The sequence below is a fragment of the Festucalex cinctus genome, chromosome 5 (genome assembly GCF_051991245.1).
Source record: "Festucalex cinctus isolate MCC-2025b chromosome 5, RoL_Fcin_1.0, whole genome shotgun sequence".
Lineage (NCBI taxonomy): Eukaryota > Metazoa > Chordata > Actinopteri > Syngnathiformes > Syngnathidae > Festucalex > Festucalex cinctus.
In genome coordinates, this window is record NC_135415.1 from 31,756,446 (window position 1) to 31,781,005 (window position 24,560).

Here is a 24,560-nt window from a genome sequence, read left to right on the forward strand (position 1 = left end):
AACTAAATGACCACTTTGCTCTCTGAGCAGCCTTTACCATCATGACATGAAGGAAGAAATGCCCCAAATACAGACTCTTCATAACTTGTGATAAGTACTGTCCTTTTCTAAAAGCCTTTCAATATGCTGGCCTGTACACGTGTTTTGCGATGAGAGGTTTGCTTTCTCCATGTTGCTGCTCATGTACGCGCCGCGGCGACAGGCTGTAATCAAGGCCACGTAATTAGAGAGCCGCTGCAGGTTTGGGATTTGGGAGTCGCCCCGCTGTGGACCGAAATAGCCTGAAACATGGCCGGGCCAACATCGTGTAGCAAATGCAACGTGGTCAACGGAAGATGGAAGGAACATCATCGGCTCATCTACGGGGTCATTGAATGTCATCGAAGGACATCGAAGGCAGCCAGTGCGCAATGTTGGTGGCGTCTGTGCAGAAATACTCTTCTTAAAGTCTGACAAAAGGAAAGGTATGCAAAAGTGTATACTAAGAGGTTTCAACGGGGGGTTTAGGCCCAAAAGTACATCAATGCTGCACATTTGTGTTTTCGAGGGCCCCTGTCAGAATTCGAATCCATTTGAATTCTTATTGCGCTCGAGCGTCTCAAACTTGTCATAAAGCGAGCAGGAAAAAACGAGGGAGGAGAAGCTGGAAATGGAGGGATGGACATCACTTTCCTGGGAGCGGTTACAAAAAAAAGGGAAAAAAAGAAAAGTTCCACTATAACGGGGACGGAAAGCTCGGAAATGAAGTCTCCTCCTCCACATTTCGTTCTGTCTTCAGCTCACATCAACCAGGAAGGAGAACCTGTAAGTATGGACTGGCATTTGCTTTATTATTGCATTAGTTATTGTGTGTATTTTTTTTTTTTTTTTACGTTACCTGATCTGTTTCTGAAGATTAATTATTTTCTAATATATCATTTGCAATTAGATCTTGTATCGGCATGATTTGCTGACAAATGTGTTAATTTATTTATTTTTTTCAAAGGCATTCTCACCAAGAATTTAAGCTGTCTTCGTCGCGTATTTTTAAATTCTACTATGACCCACAAAGTGAATAAATGGTCTGGAAAGACATCAATTACAATAAATGCAAATCATTTCCATTAGGTTACCTGTTTGGTTAAGTGACATGATTCTATAATCGGTATGCATTTGTATTGTGTGGCCCCACCAACTTAATGTAGTAAGTGTAATGCTGGCCTAATTATGGGGATTGAAGGAGGACCTGAATAATTGTCAATAAGAGGAGCGCCCTCTTTGTTTTTGTCCTCTCCTGTAGGTTCCACACTTGAAATGTTCACTGACGATATTTCCATTTGCTCTGGAAAACATGCTATAGGTTTTTTTTTTTCTTTTCCTGAGCAAGTCACCATATTTGTGAGTGAGTGCGCAGCTATAGCAGCCCACAGCAGCTGGTGCCCAGTGTAAGTATAGAGTCCCCAGCCGCAGCCGCTGGTTGTCCCACGTACGCCTCTGCGCCCAATCTGGACTCGAACTTCCTGCTGGCTTTCGTGTGGTCGGTGGGTGGCTTCTCCCGCCTCCAAATTAGAAGGCCCGCAGCACCAAACTGGCTGTCTCCACCCCAAATAAGTAACGGGTCTGCTGCCGGTTAAAATAGATCTGCTGCAAGATGGGAAATGGAAGGAAACCTGAATCAAGGTGAAACTTGTAGTTAAGATTGTTGTTTTAATGTTCTGGACCCACCAAGGCGTCACAAAAATAAGGTTGAATCTTCAAAGTTGCTTCCTGAACTTGGAAGCAACCAAGGACCAGCTATCAGCTCATTGAGGCAAGCAAGCAAGAAAGTATGCACCGTTCGTACTTTTTTTTTTTTTTTTAGTCAAGAGTCACATTTCATTTTAAAGCCTAAAGTTTGCCTAAAGTTAGCTTGGATAAGCTCCAGCAAAGGGATGATGGGCCAAAACTTTATCGACACGTTGGCAAGTCTGCATTGGCGACACGACATGACACAGGCGACGACATCAACAGTCAAGATTTTGTCAATTAAAATGCACACAAGAAGGAACAAAAGTAAAAAGCAGCGTTTTGCTGTCTTTTTGCTTTTGTGTTGTGCTATCTCACAGTCTCCTTCTAGTCATGCACTGATCGGCTAGCTAACAGCCAATCGGTGATCAATTGTCACAGACGGCTGCCCATATTTCTAAAGAAAACAATTCTTCACAATTCTTAAGTTGTTTTTTTTTTGTTAACATGTATTTTGACCTGCTTGTATTATAAATGTGTTGGGCGAGATTATATTTCATAAAACCCAGACTAGGGATAAACAATGAGTTCTGGTGTTATCAAATGAGTCATAATATTGTTTAAAAGGGTAGTAAAGAGAAGAAAAAAATCTTTCCGATATGTGCCCACTGCGCAATGAGTGTAAAAAGTTAGTAAAATATGAATTAAGCATCAAAACCCACTTTTTTTCCCTTTTTTTTTTTAATCCATCTCAGCTGTCGACTGAAAATGACATCACAATGCTAACACCACCTGACCAAACCCAGAATACAGGTGAGCTGTGGCGGTCTGAGGCACCGTGATGTCATTTTCAGTCGACAGAAATTGGCAAAATGGATGGATAATAATGGGCTGGATTTTGCTGCTTTATTCATATTCCACAAACACAATATTAATCAGAATATGTTTACACTAGTGGGGGTGCATAAAACATATTGTAAACAGAAATATACATAAATCTATGTATTTACGATGTATGGCGGCAGAGCATCCAAGTTCCTCAGTGCAATGTGACCATGTGGAAACGATAGTAACCCCGGGTTTTCACTGGATGCGGTTGCGGTGCGGTTGCGGTGCGGTGCGTCTTGACTGCGTGCTCCGGACGGGTCAATTTTTTTGTCAATCCACACCGGCTCCGCACAGCTGCGGTCCGGCAGCTCCGTCGCCGCCCACTTCCCAACGTGTCTCGCGGGACCGCGCGCGCGCGATCATGTGGCATTTCACAACGACAAACATACAGAAAGTCTGCTCAACAGAGAAGCAGAAAGATATGAGATTCCATGCAGCATCCTTTTTTTGGTTGTCCTTGTAAAGTATATTAATAACGAGAGTCGGGTCAGTGCGGGTCCACTCTTTATTTCTGTCTTCCGGGTCCGGCTGCCGCTCAGTACGGCAAGCGAGACGGGCACAACAAGCAATAGCGAACATCAAACTCACAATACATTACAGTCCTTATAAAAACGATGTGCCGTGTCATATATTATTTTGTGGTTTTCCACCTCCAATATAAACCTCTCCTCGTCCATGTTCGCTGGTGTCTAAACCGTGAATGAGCACATGGCCCGGCGACGCCCACGTCACGTTTTGCTGAAAAACTTGCGAAATAGGAGCTGGCGAGTATTTTATTCTGAAAGGTAACCGGAAATTTATTTTGAAACTGCCTCGGTCTTCCTGTCGCGCTCGATGTGTTTTGTGCTAGCTTGCCATTTGCCGGAGGCCTACCGCTGCGGCGTCCGGCAAAAATAGAAAATAGGCTATCCTTGCGGAAGGCTTGCGGCACGCCGCAAGCCTTCCGCAGTCAACACGCAACGCACCCGCAAGCGGTGTAGACTGCACCATTCGAATGAATGGAATCTAATTGCTTGCGTCGCCGGACCGCACTGCAACCGCACCGCAACCGCATCCAGTGAAAACCCGGGGTAAGGCAAATTCTGAATAATAATCATCGACATGTGCAGGTGGCTGGAGACTATGTAGCTCCGCCCCTGGGCTCCACCCACCATGAAAGTGAAGCGACACGGAATAGAAAATAGATGTTTGGGTGATTCTATAGCACTCGCGCTCATTCGGGTTGCGCTTGTCTTCGGAGTTTGGGTGAGACCAAACAACACGAGCACAACCAAACTTGAGCCAAGATCCAAACAGGCGTGCGAACATTTGTAGCTTGAATTACAATGCTAATGTGACGTGACAATTTGTATGGTCCCTAATTGTTTTGTGGTGGCCGCAGGAAAGATGACGTCGCGCTTGCTTTTCCACATGGCCTGCCTGACCTTGCTGTCACTGCGTTGCGGCACGACTCGGGCCGCGCCGATGTTCTACAACGCGTCCATGGACGGGAGCGGCGATGACGGCCTGGAGCTCCTCTTCCCCAAGTATTTCTCCACCCGCGCGCCCGTGGAAGTCAGCGGCGCTCCCGACGCTTCCGACAACCCCGCGCTCACCAACACCATCACCACGACCATCATCCGTCTGAAGGACTTTGTTCTGACCAGGGTGGTGGACTTCCTGGAGGAACATTTGCTCATCATCATCGTGGTCACCTCCGTTCTCATCCTCATCGTCTTTATTATCTGCTGCGCCTCTGCCATGAGTCAGAAGCGCAAGCTGGAAGCCTACAAGGTCCCTCCTCAAGCTTCCAGGAAACACCCGGCGGATAAAACCGTCGTACGCGGAGCTTCCGACGAGTTCCGGGACAGGCCTTACCCCGTGGACCGCGTCAAGAGGGTCCAGATGCAGAGCGGCGCTTCGCCCAAGAACCTGCGCGTGCCCTCCAAGGCTCTGGTAGGAGAGAGGGGTCGCGAGGTCGCGTCGTCACCGCGCCCGGAGGCGAGGAAGCTCCGCGAGGTGGAGATGGAGGTGGAGGAGGTGGAGAAGTGGAGGGAGGAGCCCAAACGCAAAGAGCAGACGAAGCGCAGGGAGGAGGCGCAGCACGCCTCCGCTCAGCCTGTTTGCACCTGTCACCTGAAGAAGGTCCACTACTAGACGCGCCTGCTGCTTGCATTGCGTTGACACAACAAATTATGGAAAGCCATTTGAGCATTTATTTGACATCCAAATGTACTAGTTGACATGTCGTGACTCACAGATGCCGTCTAGTGCACAGTTTGGCCTCACAACGTGAATAATGAGACACAGTCCTTCTACTAGTAGTGCGCTTGAGTCTTACTGGTAAGGACAAAGTCACGCCGAAATGTTCCTTCAAGACCCTTTTGGTGAATTCAGAGTTTTGCTCCCAGATGATAATTACAGAAAAGGCAAAAAGTCCGACAACTACACAGTACTGAATTGTGGAGAAATCGAGTTTTGAACTGTTTTTCACGAGTTCAGTGTCGCCCGTTCTTTGGCATCAGTGCTGATGCGCCGCGATTGCAAGTAGTCACTCCACTCTTTTCTACCACTATCGCCTCCGCTATACCTACACCCCAAAAATGCATCTTTGCTGAATGCCACAATTTACAGGATAGCTTGGTATCATTCTTTAAGCTCCCAAGCAAGGAGGTGACGTAAGCGGATGAGCCGGCTGACTCATGAAAGCTTGTGAGCTAGCTTGTGAGCTAGCTTGTGAGCTAGCTTGTGGCTAGCTTGTGGCTAGCTTGTGGCTAGCTTGTGGCTAGCAGCTCTCGTCGCCATGGAAAGCTCCATGTTGTCCCCGTGGGATCTTTGACAGCCACCAGAAGCTTTCAGCAGATAGATTTTCATGGCTCAAATATGGCGGCCGTGAGTGTGTAGGCATAAGAAAGTAACTTGTCAAAGTAGCATCCATTGAAAAAATAAAAATAGTGGGACGTGGTTTCACACATTTGACAGACACACCCACGACATTTAAAAACAAAGATAACGGCTTGACTTTTTTTCCACCATTTTGAAGCCTCCTATTATATCTACTTTTTTTGTCAATCATTCAAATTTGTCGGTGTTGTTAGCAACACTTATCTCTATGGCATGTCAAATTTATATACATATTTATTTTCACTTTATATGGACTTTAAGTTTGATATCAAGGCTAACAGAATAAAAGCTCAAATGGCTTAAAAATGGAATTGGACTCTATTGACAAATCACGTACTGGTCACAATCTTTGGTAAACCTACCAATATTACATAGTTTTATTATTTTTTAATGTAGTGTATCAAAATGCTATATTTGAGAAAAAAAAATACATTTACAATATGGCTAACATTAACAATAGCGTCATGTCTCGGTTATTGTCAATCAAATTTTGGAGTCAACTATTGTACTGGATTTTATTTGATTGCAAAGATGTACTTAATGTTGTGGATCGTGAATTTATAGTAGCTGCAGAATAGACTTCGACTTGACTTTATTGATCCCTCTGGGAAATACTGTATGTGAAAGAGAACACTTAAAAAAAAAAAAAAAAAAGGTACTATTATTATTATTATTATTATTATTTAATTTTTTTTAAGGTACTATTATAAGCACAGTTGATGTCATGTTCAGCAATGTCATTCTGGAGTAAAAATAATCATATAAAATAATAGTAATATATACATTTTATCCATACCCTTTAGTGGTGTTTGCCTATATAAATACTAAAACATAAGATGCCTGCCAAGACAGAGGAACCTCCTCATAATGTCCTGCTGTAAAAATGCAATCAAGACAAATGATCTTGCAAATCAATTTTTCCGTGCTACGAGTTTCCATAAAACTTCGTCTTGATTACATTCAATACTTTCCTTTATACGCTTTAATTACAGGTTAATTAGCTAGTTTTTTTCTTTGCATTAATCTTATTATCCTCCAACACTGTGCAAACAAAAAACAAAAAACTTGAGACCTTAATTTCAGCATGGAAAGACAATTTAAATGTTAATATACATATATTAAACTATATATAAACATGTTGATGCTCATTATTTGTGTGTGTGCGTGTGTTTGCTTAACGTGATTTTTTTTGTGCTTTGTGTCTTATGTATACATTAAATTAGTCATGCCGATTATATATACTTTTTTTTTTCCTGCAAAGTAGCAACAGGAGCATGTTTTTTTTTTTCTTCTTTTTTTCCTAATAGTGACAATATATTTGCCAGTACATGAATGATGATTTTGGGACGGTGGATTATTTACATATTTATTTGATTTGATTTTGACAAACTACAGATTATCCGAGTGCTGTTTACGCACAACTAAAAATATCTCATCTAAATGTGAAAAGTTAGAATTTTGACAATTTGTATCATAACTATGGGGCTGTTTTGTTTTGTTTTTCTCTTGTTCTTTGCTTCACTCCTGTTGAATAAAACTGTGGCTAATTGTGTTTATGTAATATTTATGCATACACACACCCTACACTTAAATTGTAGGGACAGTTGCGTATATAATACATCATTACAAGTAAAGTTGCACATGTAACACAATCTTTCTCAAGAGTTATATTGTAACAGTCCTTTACAAAGATTATTATTTAAAAAATTATATGCTCAGTTTGAATAAAAGCGACACATTAGCTCCAAAGCACTGGTTGAATATGAATCTTTTTCCCCCCCCTACAACCAAGTACCACCTCAAAACAAAACAAAAAACAAAAAACATGGCTTTCCAACATTCCAATGCAGTCGTGGATGTAAATTTACTATCAAGTGAGAGGAATCTTTCATTGATGTCATTAGATCACCTTCCCACCTCTTTCGTCAATCAGGTGCGAAACAATGAGAAGAAAATGGAAGTTGGCCATCACCAGATGGTCGCAGGTCGACCGGCTTGCTTGAGCGCAGCCGCCAATTTGTATTGACGCTTTCAAACTTCTTGTATTGCGGAGAACAAAGGAAGCTTTTCAAAATCCAGTATCGGTAACGCAGCAAGTCAAGAAGTCCTTTCAACTTTGATGAGCGCCAGCCTGCAATTTTCAACAATCGGAGAGGAGAGGAAGGAGCTTGAAAAGAGAGCAAGACGACACAAGGCTGCTCATCTCCGAGCAAGTCGAACGGACAAAGCAGTTCCTCGTATGTGATGATTCTTTTGCAGAGTTGGTTCCAGCATGTGGTCCCGACACGACATCCTTGCGATCCTCCGCATCTGTTCACTCGGTTGCATTGCGGCGTGTCGGTGTCCCGCCGGCTGCTGCTGCCTTCAGCCGGCACTTTTGCTTCTGTGCGAGTCGTTGGGCCCGACGTGGCATTTGACGACTGTTTGTCGCTGAACGGAGCCCAAAGCATTTCGTCTCCAAACCCTCGTGAGGAAAAGCAAGACACCGGCAGCCTTCTTCACGACTCTCAGATGATTCCGAGCCATCCTACAGGGACGCCATCTTCCTTTTCCAAGCAGAATGACGCGACCTTGCCCACCCCCGACTTCTTTCGCTCCCTTTTCAGGTGGCTGCTGGCGTTTTTGTGTGTATTGTTGCTCCTCGTCATGCTGCTGTTGTTGCTCGTGCTAAAAAAACGCTTCCTCCGCTTCATCACATCAGCACACTGATGGGAGGTCCAAACCCGACGTCCATTTTGAAACGGCCCCCGTGACATCTGCTACCAATCCATTTCTTTTATATTAGGGTGTCAGGCGATTAGAATTAATCGCATGACTTCAATAGTTAACTCATGATTAATATTGCACATTTTATATCTGTTCTCAATGTACATTTTTTTTGTTTCATACTGTTGTGCACATAAAAGCGGAAAAAAATGTTAAATAGAAATATGGCTGCATCTTTTAGTCATTGATTCAGTCATTTCATAATACATAAAACTGAGTTCAAATGAAAAAGATGTACAGTAAAAAGTGAGTGTGATATTTTGTGTTGGTCATTTTTCTGCCACTAGATGGCATAATTACATTTGTAAGAAGTTGGTGACAGCTCAGTGCATTTTTCTTTTCATATTATTCTGCATAACTTTTCTAAATATGCAAATGAAGAATAAAAAAAAAGTCACATTTTTCTTGATACACTGTGGTGAATAAAAGAAAAATGTTTTCCTCCATTTTCTACTCTGTCAAGGAGCAAATGGTGAAAATATCACAGAAATGATTCATTCTTGTAAAAATCCTCAACTATTTGCCTTACAGAAAGATGCTGCTTCTGAAAAAAACAAAAAAACACACGAATATGCTTGTATTTTTCTTGACGTGTCCCTCGGAGGAAAGTGAGACTTTTAGAGTGTTAAATGTCTGAGCTGACAAAGACAAATTCAAGCATACCCAAGACGAGAACATCCAAAGGCCACACAGAAAGACCAAAACTCTGATCAAAACCCCAACACACTTACAGATATTATTTCCCCAAAAGTTAGGAACATGGTGTGATGCTTTTGAATATTAGTCAGTGGTGATAAAACTATCTTTTCTTTACACTTTTTGATGAACACAGATGAATTTTTGATAATATTGACCTTTAATTTCCAGTTTCAAAATCTCCATCACAAAATTCAACTCCATATGAGTGTTTTTGTTGATATGCTATTTGGTAAGTATGCGATTGATGCTTAAAAAAAAAAAAAAGTTAATAAAGCATCAGAAAAGTCAATGTTATTGAGCAATAGTTTTGTTACATTATTGGCAGAAGAAAAAGCAATGATCCATAAAGAAAGAAGTTCAACCCTTGCTGTGACAACGCACGTGACACATCCCTGAGGTACACCGACCCATGACGGATATTCACTGAGGACGAATTAAGCACTGGCTTTGACACTTTGCTCCTCTTTGTTCTGTTTTATTCTGTAGTCCGACAGCGCCGCTTTGATGGCGTCTTCTGCAAGCACTGAAACATGAGAAGAAAACAGCGAGTTGGATTTCGAACTGAAGACGAACGACACTTGAGTCGTTTGAAACAACATCTGCCATGTAGGATCAATTTCTGCATGGAAATATTTGTTTGCTTACTGGAACAATGAAGCTTGACGGGCGGAAGGCAGAGTTCCTTTGCAATGTCGGTGTTCTTGATCCTCAAAGCTTCATCAATCTGCAGGAAAAGAAAAGAAAAGAGGAAAGCAACAACCTCAATCGATCCAAATAAGACTTTTTTTTTTGTTTGTTTTTTTGTTTTCCAGAAATGTTGCATTCTCACCGACTTCCCTTTCACCCACTCAGTTGCCAGAGAGCTGGAAGCAATGGCTGAGCCGCAGCCAAATGTCTTAAATTTGGCGTCCACGATCTTTCCATTTTCATCCACTTCAACCTACAAAAAAACAAAAACACACACAACGAAGCAGTTGATCCGCTTGACAAAAAGCAGATTATTATTTTTTTTCTCGTTTGTTTTGACTTACTTGGAGTTTCATGACGTCGCCACAAGCTGGTGCACCCACTAAACCAGTCCCCACATTTTGGGCATTTTTATCCAAAGAGCCCACATTTCTTGGGTTTTCATAATGGTCCACAACCTTCAGAAGGAAATAAGACCTGCTTATCATTGACAGTTGGGAATCATTAGAACACAACAGGACCGATGTTTGTTTCGCCATGTTTGAAGAGCTGTTACAGCGTTTATTCTCGATCTATTCCATTCAGCTGAGGTCCACGTAGTACTTAGATGCTCTTTGTCTCACTACAAAGACAATTCCGCTCACTAGTAGAAGCCATCCATCCATTTTTTTCCCCATACAGTAAGTACCACTTTTTGCCTTTTATTGGGCTGTTAGGCCTAACTGGCTGGCACATGTCATGCAATAGAAGCCTTCTGGATACTACTTGTGACACCAAAAGGCCCACTAGTAGCACGTTTGTTCTGTTAGTATGCCAAAGTTGTCTGAGTGTGCACAAATATCAAACATGGTGGGAAAAAAAACGACAATAAGTCACATTGATTCTAGCAGAGCGCTAAATTGACTTACTATTCGAGGACAAAGACGTACTAGGTCATTGCCTTTAAGCTGGATGTCAAATATATCGATTAAATGCTACAACGGCTTTTTCCTGAGCACGGTAACTGAAACAAACAGGCAGGACGCACATGCGCAAACCACTTGACAAACGCTATAGAGCTTCGTTGCAATACATAAATAAGGTGTCAAAACGATCCATTTGCTTACCTTCTTGTGATATGAGCAGAGTATTTTGAGCTCCGGACAGAGCAACCTTGTGTTCAACAACAACGAGGACTTTCGTAAGGCCATCGCCATGTTCAGAACCCGACAAGTTCCGGAAACGTACGAGTAAACACGAGTCAAGCGGGTTTGTTGATAAACACGGTTTGTCGGTCGGGGCCGCGGGGTCGGAGCGCCCACTCGTGACCGGCGTTTGCTATTACAACTAGGGACTGGGGGCTTTTGGGCTTGTTACCAGGCAGACAATCTTTTCAACATGGCAGCGGCGAGCAACGCAGAAACTACGCATTTGCAAGATATGGAAGAGGGCGACGCGGAGATGGACGAGCAGGAAATGGACTCGGAGAGCGACGGCATGGGAGAAGACAATTCGGACGACGAAGAGGACGAGACGTCAGAAGACGAGAAGGAAAATGAAGCGGAAATCCAACGCCTGGAAGAGCAGGTAACTCTTAATTTGAGTGATGCTAGCCGAGTAGCTAAAGGCGAATGAATGAGTACGAAACAACTTGGCAGGTGAAAGCTTGCTGCGCTATTTGCATTCACGTCGGATTCGAGCCAACGATTGTTGGCGAAAGTTATTTGAATGGCTTCCATTGACGACGTTATTGGCGTGACGTGATGTTAACTTATTGCTAACTGGTCATGACAGTACACGCGCTCAACGTTTGCTTTGTGACGTCACAGATTCAAGACGAAATCTAACGTCCAAATGGTCACGTGTTACTAAATGCGCAATTCTTCATATTTGGGTCAGTAAACAAAGTTTGTTGTTTGTTATTCTACACGCACTCAATTTTCACATAAACTTCAGCAGAAATACTCTATGCGTTGTAGTTCCATCTTAACGATAAGAAAGTTTAAGAACGTTAGACAGTTGTGGGCATTTTTGTGCATTCTGTGCTCTGACTGTTTTTGTATAATTGAGAGACGTAAATTTGGATGGAATGTTTTTTCAACAACAACAACACAAAAAATTAATGCTTCTAATCCATTTGATACAAATTGGTATAAAGTATTGGCCAATCTGACTCATGGATGATCAGTATCGGAGTCAGCAGCATAAAAGCCTGATCAAAACACCCCTAATATATATGAAAATACTACAAGGAAGAAACTGAACCAAATCCAGGCCATAAATATAAAAGAATCAAATAAAAAAGCTGATTTATGGAGGCAACTGGGCACCTCATTATGGCGTTACACAAATTTGGTCATAACCTTTGAGTTGAAACGTTGAAATGTCAGTACCGGACTTTGGTAGATTGCATGAACGGAAGATGAATTTAATGGTGTCTCACTATGAACGATTGTCAAAAAACGATACAAATCCCAGATGTTGAATGATACTGTTGTGTGTTTTGGAGCTATCGATCAATGCCTTCGACTACAACTGCCATGTTGACCTGATCAAACTGCTGAAGCACGACGGTGAGCTTCCACGTCTGCGAAAGGCGAGGCAGAAGATGAGTGAACTTTTTCCTCTCACAGAAGGTTGGTGTGTCGCCGCTGCGGGTGCGGACTCGGAGAAACAAGTTGACGTGTATCAATTGTATAGCCGACCTCTTCTGTGTGACCCCCCCCCACAGAGATCTGGCTGGATTGGCTCAAGGATGAGATTGGCCTGACTGAAGACGAACCAAATCGAGAGAAAGTCAATGAACTTTTTGAGAGGGCTATAAAAGACTACATTTGTGAGTGAAAGCAGACGTCCGGCATCGAGTTCCAATCCGATCCCCATCTTCAGCGTCTTGTCGTTCCGCTCAGGCCCAGACATCTGGCTGGAATACGCCCAATATTCCATTGGTGGCATGGGCTTGCCAGGTGGCATCGAAAGGGTGAGATCTGTTTTCGAGAGAGCCATCACGGCCGTTGGCCTTCACATGACCAAGGGCCAAACGGTGTGGGAGGCCTACCGAGAATTTGAGAATGCCGTTCTGGCCACAGTGCAGGTCAGTCTGATGAGCAGATGTCTGCCGTCCAGGCTCTTATTATGGGCGACATTTCTTTTTGTTGCTGAGCTCACTTTCCTTGTGCTCATTTTCGATTGTCTTCCTTTCAGCCTCCTCCGGGCAAGATTGCCAGCCGGGACGAACAAGAGCTGCTGAACAAGCAGCTTCGGCGCATCCATACGCTGTTTCGCCGCCAGCTGGCCGTCCCCTTAATGGGTAACGATGTCGTCCTCTTGCTCCAGATGGGCAGCAGGCCGGTTTGTGTGGGCTGGAAATTCACAGTGCATGACTCGGGTTGACAAAAAATCACATTTGAAGAGAGCAAAAGGAATCAAGTGAACAAAAACCTTGGGCTTTTTTCAAAAGTCATTTTGACGAAAAGCATCTTTCTCATTTGAATGATTATGTTGTGGACATGCGTGATTTGTGTTTTGTGGACTAAAAAAACGTTTGTTTCTTTTGATTAGACATGGAGGCAACATATGCGGAATATGAAGAATGGTCCGAGCATGCGCCTCCTGATGAAATGTTGCGTCAGTACAAAACAGCTTTGCGGCAGCGGGAGAAGTACGAACCTTTCGAAGAATCGCTGGTAACCGACGGCCGATGAGGATTGGGACTTGAGTTGCCTGCTGGCTCACGGCATCTTCACTGCTTCTCTCTTGTTTGTTTCTTCGTCCTTTTTCTCGCTCGTCTTTTGTTGCAGCTGGTGGCGGAGAGCCCGAAACTGGCCGAGTATCAGGCCTACATCGACTTTGAAACGAAGGAAGGGGACCCGGCCCGCATCCAGATCACTTTTGAGCGCACTCTGGTGGAGAACTGCCTGGTGCCGGACATGTGGACCAAATACACCACCTATCTCGTGAGTTGTTATCCGGAGTGGGGCTCTCGGTCAGGCTGCCATGTGACCGACCAGCTGTGAATGACGTGTTCATCCGATGACTTTTGTGGAAGTCCCGCGGTTTTGTAACGTCATGCGAGGTTCCCCCCAGAAGTCCTGGTGGTCAGGGACAGACCGGGAACAAGAAAAGTCTGGTGGCCCACCACAGCACCGGCCGGGGGAAGCCCAGATGATGGCAAAATTGCCAGTAGTAATGTTTGTGGTAAGAAAAGCACCATGTCCGTATTTGAGTCGTTGACTTTGGCCTTTCCAGGACCGTCAGCTGAAAATCAAAGATTTGGTTCTCTCCACTCACGATCGCGCTGTCAGAAACTGCCCGTGGACCATGACTCTGTGGAAGAGCTATTTGCAAGCTGTGGAGAGGCACGGCGGCACTCGGCAGACTGTCGCAGGCAAACACTCGGACTGACTGACGGACGGACGGACGGACGTCCGTTCGACGTGTCTGCGGAAACGACGACTGAACGAGACTCTGATGTTTTCCACAGATTTGTTTGAAAAGGCTCTGAATGCAGGCTTCGTTCAAGCGAGGGATTACGTGGAGATCTGGCAGGTTTTTCTCGACTACCTGAGGAGATGTGTGGATTTCAGCCAAGGTGAGCGCAGCACCAATGAAATCACGACTTTGTGTCTTTGGAACAAGGTGATTTCACATTTTCAAACATTTTCCTTCAAAAAACAAAAATGCTTTTTAACAAAGTGAAAACTCACTGAAACTACATTTTATGTTGACAAAACAAACTAAAATAATATCCTCTGGTCATGAATGTATACGCGAGTCATTTTAAATGTGATTATAAGTATATTGATTTCAATATTAATGCAAGAAGGATGGTTGAAAGTGTGTCACACAGAAGTGACGTCATCTTGCAGCAGCCAATAGAAAAGCACCTTCGGATGAGGTCACTCACAATTTTGCGTGCTTGACTTTTGCCTCCAATCGGCTCGCCTGCTTTTTCATTTCACTCAGCCGAAGGGCAACGCTAGGCCAGAAATGTGTTATTTTTTCACGTTACTATGATGTTTATTAAATATTGAACATAAGTAATACAGATTTGAAAAACCAAAACTAATACTGACACGAACTAAAACTAAAGTGAAACGAAGCATTTTTGAAATAACTCAAACTAATGTAAAAAACCCCAAACAAAACAAACAGAACCGTCCTGACAACTAATTAACACTAAGTCAATAAAAAAAAAGCTGAAATGAAAATTCCCAACCTCTAATCAACCTGGTTGAAACTTGCACGTCACAGAGTCAAGTCAAGAATTGGAAGAGCTTCGAGGATCTTTCGCTCGCTGTCTGGACTACATGAAGCAAGATGTTGAAGAAAGTAGGTGAAATGCGCTGTTGGCGTCACTTTGGAGTCTGACTCTTTGTGTCGTGACGTTAGGATTCGGGGAAAGTGGAGACCCTTCCTGTAACATCATGCAGCTCTGGGCAAGGATCGAGGCAAGTTGTGTTACTATGGCAACTCTTTTCAAAGGATGGCCCTCCTTTGTATTTGCTGTTTGTGTGCAACCGTGAAAAAACTCGACTCCTTTCTTTTGTCCTCCTCACAGGCACTTCATTGTAAAAACATGCAAAAAGCCAGAGAACTGTGGGACAGCATCATGACGAAAGGGAATGCCAAATATGCCAACATGTGGCTGGAATATTATAACCTGGAAAGGTCTGTCAGCGCGTCCCGTTCCAAGCGCGATAACAAACAAACAAAGCGCACAGCGGCGTCACTCGCCTTTCACGCTTTTGTGTCCAGAGCGTACGGAGATTCTGTCCACTGTCGAAAAGCGCTTCACAGAGCGGTCCAGTGCACCTCGGACTACCCCGAACACGTGTGTGAGGTCCTGCTCAATTTCGAGAGAGTGGAAGGTGAGCTGCCACGCGTGCGACGGACGGACGGACGGACGGACGGACGGACATGACATTTGGGGACATTGTCATGACGCGTCTTCACCTGCAGGCTCGTTGGAGGACTGGGATGCGGCCGTCCTGAAAAGCGAGACTCGTCTGAACTGGGTTCATGAACAACGAGCAAAGGTTCGAGCCTGGCTGACTTTTCCAAGCTTTTCATTCTCATGAGTAGCTTCGCTCCGTTTCCGTTTGTCAGGTGGCGGCGAGAGAAGCCGTCCGGGCTCAACAGGACGAGGAACAATCGCAGCAGAGGCGCAAGGCCAAAGCAGACAAGAAGAAAGTTCCGAAGGGGCGACCATTTGGGGAGAAGAGGAAAGCAGAACACGGGCCGGACCGCGATGAGTGGACTGACCATGCGGGTAATCGACATCTTCTCCCAAATACGCCGATCCGTCATTCTGGCCTCGGAAAACTCGTTCCTTGGGAAAAAAATCTGTTTTCTGTGCCATTGACCGAACAAGCTCCGAAGCGACACAGAGGGAATCGTGAGCCGAGCGAAGAGGAGCACATCATGACTCTTGAAATTGACGACCTTGAGACCGGCTCCGAAGGTTCAACCAGGCCTGAATTCAACAAAGCCGGCCAGAAGCAAAGCAACCACCAAACGGAGCTTCGGAGCGATGAGCACAGCGTGTTCGTTAGCAACCTGTCGTACGCCCTGGAGGAGCCCGAGGCCAAACTGACGACACTCTTTGAGACGTGTGGACCTGTCAAACAGATCCGCCTGGTCTCAACCAACAGAGGGAGCTTCAGGGGCTACGGCTACGTGCAGTTTGAACGCTGCCAGTCCGTCTCAGAAGCGCTCAAACTGGACAGACGGCAAGTGGAGGGCAGGCCGATGTTTGTGTCGCCGTGTGTCGACAAGAACAAGAACCCGGACTTCAAGGTAAGTACGAAATAGTTGATGGAAGGGGATACATTCAATGTCGAGAGACCATATTAAAAAACAAAAAAAAAAGTTGACCTTGCATTCTGTTAATTAAAACCACAAACAATTGCTTTGTTGCAAAATGTGTCCTTTGTTTCGTGTTGCATAATAGAAAAATTTCCATCTGTATGTAGGTGTTCAAGTACAACGCATCTATGGAAAAACACAAAATCTTCATCCAAGGGCTGCCATTTTCCTGCACCAAGGAGCGGCTGGAAGAAATCGGCAAGAATCACGGCACCATTAAGGAAGTTCGTCTGGTTACGTTCCGTTCCGGAAAGCCCAAGGTGAGACTTGCAGGTGCAAATCGGCGGTGACGAGAGTGACGAGGACGCGTCCGAGCTTCTCTCTGCTTGTGCGCTTGCGCAGGGTTTGGCCTATGTGGAATTTGCAAATGAAGCGCAGGCTTCTCAGGCCGTGCTGGAAATGGACGGCATGTGCATCGACCAGAACAGAATCTCCGTCGCCATAAGCAACCCTCCTCGCCGGAACACGAGCAAGCCCGGTCCCAGTCAGCCCACCGCAAACCCGACGCCTCAACAGGTCCACGGCGCGTAAGTTCACCAGAAGCTTCTTCAGTCCTCTCGGCGACTGTTTGTCATGAAACATTTGTTCCTCCCCCCCAGGAGAGGGCGAGGACGCACACAGTTGTCATTGCTCCCTCGCTCTCTGAATCGCCAGAGCGGTCAAGCGGGCAAAGTGGAGAACGGGACGACGTCGAAGGAAGCCGGCGGAGATGCAAAGCGTTTGTCCAATGCAGACTTTGCTAAGATGCTTCTGAAGAAGTGAAAGGATGCTCGCCAGTTTCACACCGAAATGAAAGCCATCACGTGACCCTTTCCCAAAAAAAGATCTCTTTGCGACTGACTTTCTGCAAATGTCAGCCTTCCTTCTCGTCATGGTTCCCGCGAGGTCGCCTTAAGTGCAGAGCTGCTGCCCTCCACCAGCCCCCTTTCAACCAACAACACCTTTGACCCTCGTCGTTTTTACTTTTCCTTCCTCTCGCCGGTTGTGTTGAAATGTTGCTGTCAGGTTTTATGAAAAATGTGTATAATACATGTTTGAAAAATGTTCCCAACTTGAATATTTTGATATTTCAATGGGATCGACATTGTTAAGAAATGTGTAGAATGTAGTGAGTGTATGTACATAAAATATCAATACATACCTGTCTAACAGAATTGTGCAAGAATTCTTTTTGTTAGGCTTTGTGGATTTAAAGACAACAATTACAACATTTAAACGAATCCAACAATCTCTTTTGACATAACCTTTGATGTCAGGCAAAATTTTCTTCTACTTAAAATGACACCATTGAAGAGGCATAATAAATGAACTGGCTGAGGCTGACTTTCTTCGAGCACTCGCACTTCATTTCATTTCTATGCACCTTTGCCAACGGTGATCAGTTCGAGTACATTTCAATTGTCTGACGATGATCATTTGTAACTCATTGTCCAGATGGAATACAAGCTGGAAAAAGTGCTCACCACAGTGGCCTAATATATTCACTACATATCGTGTTTTATCGTGTTGTAGAGGCCGACATTTTTCCGCGATGGGCGTGAACTTTAACTTTAATCACGAGATAACGGGAGCCGTCAGGAGCAAAAGTAATTCAATATCTAGATGGGGAAACGGCTTGGACAGACACACTTGTGCAGCCATTTGGAGGAGAAATGCAACTTTTGCCTTTTTAAAAAAAAAAAATGATGCAGTTGACCTCCATAATGGGAGCAGTACGAGAGTGGGAGTAATTCTGAATGGGAGTGGGACAGGACCATTTTTTTGTTTTTAAACTGTTGTCCAGGAAGGGGCAGGATTTTTTTTTTTTGTGGGAGTGGGATAGGAATGAAAAGCCACTCCCATGCCGCCCTCTGGTGTGGTGTGTGTTTTATATACTACAATAAATACAATGTTGGTCTTTTAAGTCATAGAAAAACGTAACCACTGGGTTAACTCATTTGCTCCAAAAACTGTATAAATGCGTTTCTCTTATTTATAACTTTTGTTTTGTTTTTAATGCTAGAGCATAGAGAAGGTTTTGATGCAGCCTCTCAACTGCATAGAATGGTTGAAAAATAAATTGTAATTGCAAAAACGGCCAGCAGGTGGCAGCAGAGTATAATAGATCAACCAGGCCATGATGAAAACAAGCTGTTTCCCCACAATTCTAAGCATATTTGTGAATAATGATGTTCATATCTCTTTATTTGCATAAAATAAATGATCAAACGATGAAAGCGCTGTTCCATTCTTATCAAAAGAAATCTGTACTACAATCAGAACTGTCAACTGTAGAAGCTTGTAAATGAAACTTAGGACACGTCCAACTTCCCTTGCATGGAATTGAAAAACAACTCTTCCCTGTTCAGCAGGTACAAGAGTGATGATCCGACGATCTCTTAAGGTGAAAAGTTGCGAACCGGTATGGTGTGCGTGCAGTCGCGACAGGCGTGGTCCTGCCCGGCCCCCGGGAGCCCCACCGCATGCTCGGCGGTGGAGATCAACAAAGTGTCCAGCGTCATCTCGGTGCATGTGGCAATGAAACGGATGAAGGGACGCACGTCGCCCTCGTTGGCAGTGTCGAGAGCGGCGTAGTACTCGGCCCTTTGCTCCTTGCGAACGGTGATGGGCGGGTATCGCGCTCGCATGAGCGCCAGGTTCATCAGGAGCCGCGACGTGCGTCCGTTGCCGTCCACAAACGGGTGCACGTAGACCAGTTTGTAGTGAGCCAGCGCCGCGTACTCCACCGGGTGCAGCTGCAAGGCCTCGTCCGAGTGGAGCCACTGGACCAGCTCCTGCATGTGCCGCCGCAGGTCGCGAGGGTGCGGCGGGACGTGATGGCCGACAAACACTTGGTTGGTGCGCAGGCGCCCGCCCTCCACCGGGTCCACGTAGCCCAGCACTCGCCGGTGGATCTCCAGGATGTCGCCGACGCCGACGGCTCCCGTCCTGGACAACAGCGTGGCGTTGATGTACTTCATGGCGGCGTCCACGCCGATGGCCTCGTTCTGCTCCTGCAGGCTCTTGCCGGGGACGGCGTAGCGCGTCTCGAGGATGTGACGGATCTCGGATAGAGTGAGAGTGCTGCCCTCGATGGCTACCGTGTGGTAGATGTGGTGGTAGTACGTCTCCTCCATCACTCGACGGAGCGCAGAGTTGCCTTTCGGAATGGACATGAGTCGCCGCACCTTGCCGTCAATGACGCCAAAGTGACGCCGGTCGATCTCCTCCACCAGCGGCAGCGTGCGATCTCGGCTCACCAGTGCCCTCTTGTTACAAGGCGAGATGGCCAAAGCCTTGGTGTACAGGTGGTCCGCCTGCACCACGTCCTTCTCCTCCTCCAAGATGGTGCCCAGCTCGGTCAGGGCGTCCACATAGTCTGGATTGAGACTGAGCGCGTGCAGCAGCAGCTTGTGGGCTTTGCCCACCTTGCCGTGTTTCCTCATCTCCTGAGCCTGCTGCAACGCCGCTCGGGCCTCAAAAATCATCTCTGGGTCACAACAGGAGACAAACAAAACGACGCAACAGTTTGGTTACGCGGTGGGCCGCTTGGGGAACGCTTCTTTAGCATTTCACGGTGGGCACTTTGTCATGTTTTTATTTTATTTTTTTTAGACACGTGGCAGACGGCGGGTACCTTTTACCTTTGCTCGGCTTGGACCTCAAAGGAAGCAAGTCGAGGCCCGCGAGAGAGACGGTGAGGCCGGTGGTCTGCACAGCTGGGGGCTGCTGGGAGCTCCCCCACAGCCGGCAGCGAATGTGCGCGATGGCATTCAGGGAGCCACAGCAGCGCTCCTCCACTCCGACCAGGGGCGTCAGCAGGGCCACCAGAGAGCCCAGGAAGACACACAGAAGCGGGCCCCATCCTCCGAGGAGACGCTCGCTAGTGTATCGCCACGCCGTCACCACCGCCATGACGATTTCGGCTCAAATCCTCCATGATGTCCACGCCACGCTTTCTACTTGGGGAAGCGGAAGCGGCGCACCAACAACACATCAACGTTAAGCCAAACCCGATTCATCAAGCAGTCCCTTTGTTCGCTCGCCTTTCCTGCGAGGCTTCTAATACGCCAACAATCCAAAAGCAAACTTCAATCCTACACGCAGCAGCTGTTTAAAACATACACATCATCGGCGATTTCCGTCTAGACCTGTCAACATACCGCGAAATCATTGGCCAGGCGCAAATACAACGATGACGGCGATTGGTTAAAATCGAGCAATACAGAGAATGTTCGTAGTCATCCCTGATTGGATGAGCGCGTGTACGTCCCATATTACTTTGCCCTAGACTTTGTCTGTCAGGCAGGCATCCCCATGGCAAATCCAATGTTGTAGTTCGTACAAGATGGCAGGTGAAATATCTGACCATTTGTAGACCAATGTATTAATAAACGAGAGTGTGAAAATCAATTTCATTGTAAAGATTATTTCACATAATTTCGTATAAAGCATTCATGCGTGTTTTATCCGTACTGCAGCTCTTGAATCCTTTGCTATTATTACAGACATTAAGTGCAATTTGATTGATAACACAAAGAGGGCAGCAGTGTATCGTTTTCCAAACGACACTGTTGGAGGAGTTTGCAGCCCGTGTTGTGTTTCCCAACCACACAGCCATGGCATGTTCTTTTACATTGGAAATATCTCTTGGAACACCACGAAATAAATTGTTTTTAGAATGGCAACAGGTGCTTGCACATGTTCAATATGAAGGCTCCCAACTGCCATCTCGTGGAAGCGCATTAATCGGTCTGCATGTCACTATACGTGACTGGCATAGATAGATGAACTGAGATACATTATTAGCCGTTGAAAAATTAGGATAAACTCATTATGTGGAACTGGATATTTTCCCTACAGCACATCGATGATTTCATCTTTGCGCTTGTGTTCAAACTAAAAGAAGGGTTTTAAGTTTACTCAAGCACAACAGTAGAAGAAGAAGAAAAAACTGTCAATTATATCTAATTACCTGTGTTAAGTTGGCTCAGTAATGTTTATAAACCAAACATATTGAATTTACTCATCAAATCAATAAACAATTCTCCTAAATAATGTGTGCGGAATATCTTGCTTTTCCAAATTTGTTGTCACCGCGGTTTTCTGGTTCATGTTCTCAGCATCATTGCTAAGATTTTTATGCTATAAAAAATCCTCTTCAGTCGTGATCTGCATAGTGAAAAACGGAATTGAGCCCATTTTGACAAATGAAGGAAAGTACAAATATTGTTTTTCAAGGGAAGTTTAAGGGAAAAGTAAAAACAAATAAATATTCAAGTAAAGCAAAGAAACGTCAGTTTCTCCCCATTGGTTACACACCTTTGCATTAAAAAAAATAAAAAATAAATTCATATCCATCTCAATCAAACGTGGGTTCAGAAAATTCATCGTAAAAATGCTAAGCAGGTATAAGGACGGCCCTGGATGTGGTGTGATGATAATAATGTCTGCTAGGTGTCATGAAATAATGACTACTGTGACTCCTCACATAATCATGTCGATATTATGAGGGGCCACACAAGGGATTTTGCCCAAAACATTTTGGGGCCAGGCTCTTGTCAGTTATGGGCCCTTCGAATCGTTCCCCCCATTGCACCCTTAAATAGTACCACTGAGTACTGTAACATGTAATATAACTGCGTACACAAAATAATATCAATAATATTCTTGCCTACTGGAAAAGGTGAACTTCAATTGGTTAGTCAGCCCGCAACATAAGTGGAGTCGCACAAGGGATTAATCAAATATGAAATGGATACAATTACTGTGCAATACTTGAAATTGCATTTTTGATTCTCTGGTTTTTCTCAAATATTGTGTGAGTAGTTATTATTATTTACACAAGCACTCGGTATTGATGAACATACAAGTCGTCATCAATTGATTGTATTATTCCAAAAGTGCTTATTGATTGTCATGGCGAGTGCGCGTGTAGGCCGACATGCAGCCGCTGTGATCCAATTCCAGAGACGGTCGCTTGCTAATTCTATTTCGAGCCGTCCTTCATATCCTCCACACACTTTTTTTTTTTTTTATGAGATTGGATGACTTTTATGAAGGGATTTGATACTTTCATATGTGATGTCTAAATAAAGATAAATAGTCCGACTTGCATTGGCCAGCAGCTGTAAACCGCCGGCGGTCGATTGATTCCTGGATGAATGCCAGAGCTGACATATCTTCAGCAGATGGCCATCGTGCGTTATCGGCTGGAAGTCGCTGATACTATCTCGCGCTCAGCTTGACGCTCGACGGGAGCAAACCGGCCCCCAAAGTGCAGGTAACATATGAATGTCGATGCCATCGTCCGTCCCGCTGCGTCTCTTCCACAGGCATCACCCTGGAGAATTACTTGTTGGATCTCCATGATTTTCTTACTCCGGTTGTTCATGTGCAACCGCACGCTGTAAAGGTTCAAAGGCAGACTGGAACATTTTCAGTTGTTTATTGGAATGAATATTTCCTAGCCAAAAATTCATGGACATGTGGGGGATTCAAACTGCTGCCAAACCAAATTGATATCAACAGAAGAAGAAAACAAAGCTAGCTCGGATGCTAGCTTGTCTTAGCTATCAAATCATAGCTCAAGTAGGATAAAACCAGTGTACATGCGAAGGCAAGTTGATGAAATTGAGGACTTTTCTTTCCTTCATTCCTCCACAACAGGAAGTGAAATTGCAAAGTAGGAAGTTGATATATTTCAGTCTTTCTACAAAATGTTGGAGTGTGTCTGTGGGAATTTGTCTTCATCTATAGAATTTCGAGGGTCGGAGCCGACTGACGTTGGACCTGAACCGGATTAGCCTCAAAGTCTCTGCTTGTGTTCATTCCAAAAGTGGTTGACGGTGTAGAGGCCAGGGTGCAGCGAGTGCAACTCTTGATTGAAAATATGACTCTGGATATATATATATTTTTTTATGAATATTGCAGTGTATGTATTAAAATAATATATATAATACTCAGTTACTATGTCCCTTGTGATGATAATGTTGTCAATTGCCATGGTCCTATATTAGTCACTCTCATTTTTACCATATAGGCCTTGATTCTGTCTTATAGCGCATTGCTCTCGCAAGAGTTGCGGAATGAGATTTTTGTCAATACAATTCCATGCAAGCTTACATTCATGCAAGCGTGTTTTGCATCCAGAGCTGCTTGCAGTAGTTGCGTACTTTTGAGTTGCCCTCAAGATTCTTCGTCGTGTTTTCTTGCAGGCCGTCGAAATCTCTTCTGACTTTGTAAAGATTCTCACAACAACTCTCATGTCTTTGTCCAAATCTGCTTCACAGTTGTGAGGTTGGCTCGAATCTCCTCACGTTTGGGTGAGGACTGAGGAAAATGTTGCCTGGAGGTTGGAACGAGCGTGTGAACCGTCGTTTGCTTGAATGCGATTGGTCGGCCAGCAGTCCAGAGTCAAGCGCGTAGCCGCCTCTCGACCAACGTCAGCTGGGACCGAATCCAGCTCACCCCGAGCGCAATGAGGAGCAAGCTGCTGTATGGGAAATGGAATCGAAACAATATTAAAAGGATTGCTAAAAGCTATGCCGACATGTTTGAGCTTCCAGCACAATAAAAGAGCCTTCGCTGCGCTATGAAGTCATCAGCCACATCAAACTCACAGAAAAAAAAAAAGAAAGAAGAGGATCTGGGTCTGGTATCCAGGGAATCCATGTAAGGCGTCTTGCTCCATTTTGATGAAGTGCTGCTCTCTTAGATCACGCTAAGATGATGCAGAGAATGTGTTAACAAGATACACCTGCTCCCGTACTGGCCAAAAATATCTGCTCCAACAAACTCCATTTACAAGTTGGCGACAGACAAAAAGTGAGCGAGTACTCGCACCAAAATAGAAAGATGATTGTGACGCGCCTATTTGCCTTTCCTAGTTTGCGTGTCGTCGGCTTTTCCCGCCAATCTGCCGTGGCTCACCAAGTGCACGCAACTTTTCTGCTGCTCTTCTTTCTAGCGATCCCTTCCAAAGTCGGACTTTCATCATTTTGCAAACTTACTTGGAAGGTTTGTCGCAACAGTTCCTCTTCTGTTGTCCACTTGCCAATTCCTATTTGATGCTTGATTCTTTGAAAAATAAATTGGCCTCCCCCTCA

At 44.8% G+C, this 24,560-nt stretch overlaps 4 protein-coding genes across 6 annotated transcripts; 2 read left to right on the forward strand and 2 right to left on the reverse strand.

The window, feature by feature from the left end:
* Positions 1-276: 276 nt before the first annotated feature.
* Positions 277-7,027, forward strand: tmem119a (transmembrane protein 119a). Of its 3 annotated transcripts, none has more exons than XM_077521503.1 (2): positions 277-804; positions 3,974-7,027. In XM_077521503.1, the coding sequence occupies exon 2, from the start codon at positions 3,979-3,981 to the stop codon at positions 4,726-4,728; it is 750 nt and encodes a 249-aa protein (XP_077377629.1). In that variant the 5' UTR covers positions 277-804; positions 3,974-3,978; the 3' UTR covers positions 4,729-7,027. The 3 variants fall into 3 exon arrangements, with proteins under 3 accessions (XP_077377629.1, XP_077377630.1, XP_077377627.1); XM_077521504.1 differs by lacking the exon at positions 277-804 and adding an exon at positions 1,649-1,805; XM_077521501.1 differs by lacking the exon at positions 277-804 and adding an exon at positions 3,220-3,662.
* Positions 7,028-9,078: 2,051 nt separating this feature from the next.
* On the reverse strand, positions 9,079-11,355 carry iscua (iron-sulfur cluster assembly enzyme a). Its single transcript, XM_077521505.1, has 5 exons — positions 10,734-11,355; positions 9,972-10,085; positions 9,770-9,880; positions 9,586-9,664; positions 9,079-9,463 (listed from the first exon to the last, which is right to left on the reverse strand). Exons 1-5 carry the CDS (start codon positions 10,821-10,823, stop codon positions 9,375-9,377), a joined length of 483 nt encoding a protein of 160 aa, XP_077377631.1. The 5' UTR covers positions 10,824-11,355; the 3' UTR covers positions 9,079-9,374.
* sart3 (spliceosome associated factor 3, U4/U6 recycling protein) lies at positions 10,920-17,796 on the forward strand. The gene is made up of 19 exons (XM_077521499.1): positions 10,920-11,193; positions 12,116-12,242; positions 12,338-12,442; positions 12,516-12,700; positions 12,811-12,916; positions 13,168-13,292; positions 13,407-13,562; positions 13,855-13,993; positions 14,090-14,197; positions 14,860-14,937; positions 14,998-15,056; positions 15,167-15,276; positions 15,364-15,476; positions 15,568-15,644; positions 15,715-15,877; positions 15,980-16,404; positions 16,581-16,733; positions 16,816-17,000; positions 17,073-17,796. The coding sequence occupies exons 1-19, from the start codon at positions 11,005-11,007 to the stop codon at positions 17,233-17,235; spliced, it is 2,766 nt and encodes a 921-aa protein (XP_077377625.1). The 5' UTR covers positions 10,920-11,004; the 3' UTR covers positions 17,236-17,796.
* Positions 17,797-18,153: 357 nt separating this feature from the next.
* On the reverse strand, positions 18,154-20,646 carry ficd (FIC domain protein adenylyltransferase). The gene is made up of 2 exons (XM_077521500.1): positions 20,097-20,646; positions 18,154-19,942 (listed from the first exon to the last, which is right to left on the reverse strand). The coding sequence occupies exons 1-2, from the start codon at positions 20,365-20,367 to the stop codon at positions 18,852-18,854; spliced, it is 1,362 nt and encodes a 453-aa protein (XP_077377626.1). The 5' UTR covers positions 20,368-20,646; the 3' UTR covers positions 18,154-18,851.
* Between the last annotated feature and the right edge of the window lie 3,914 nt (positions 20,647-24,560).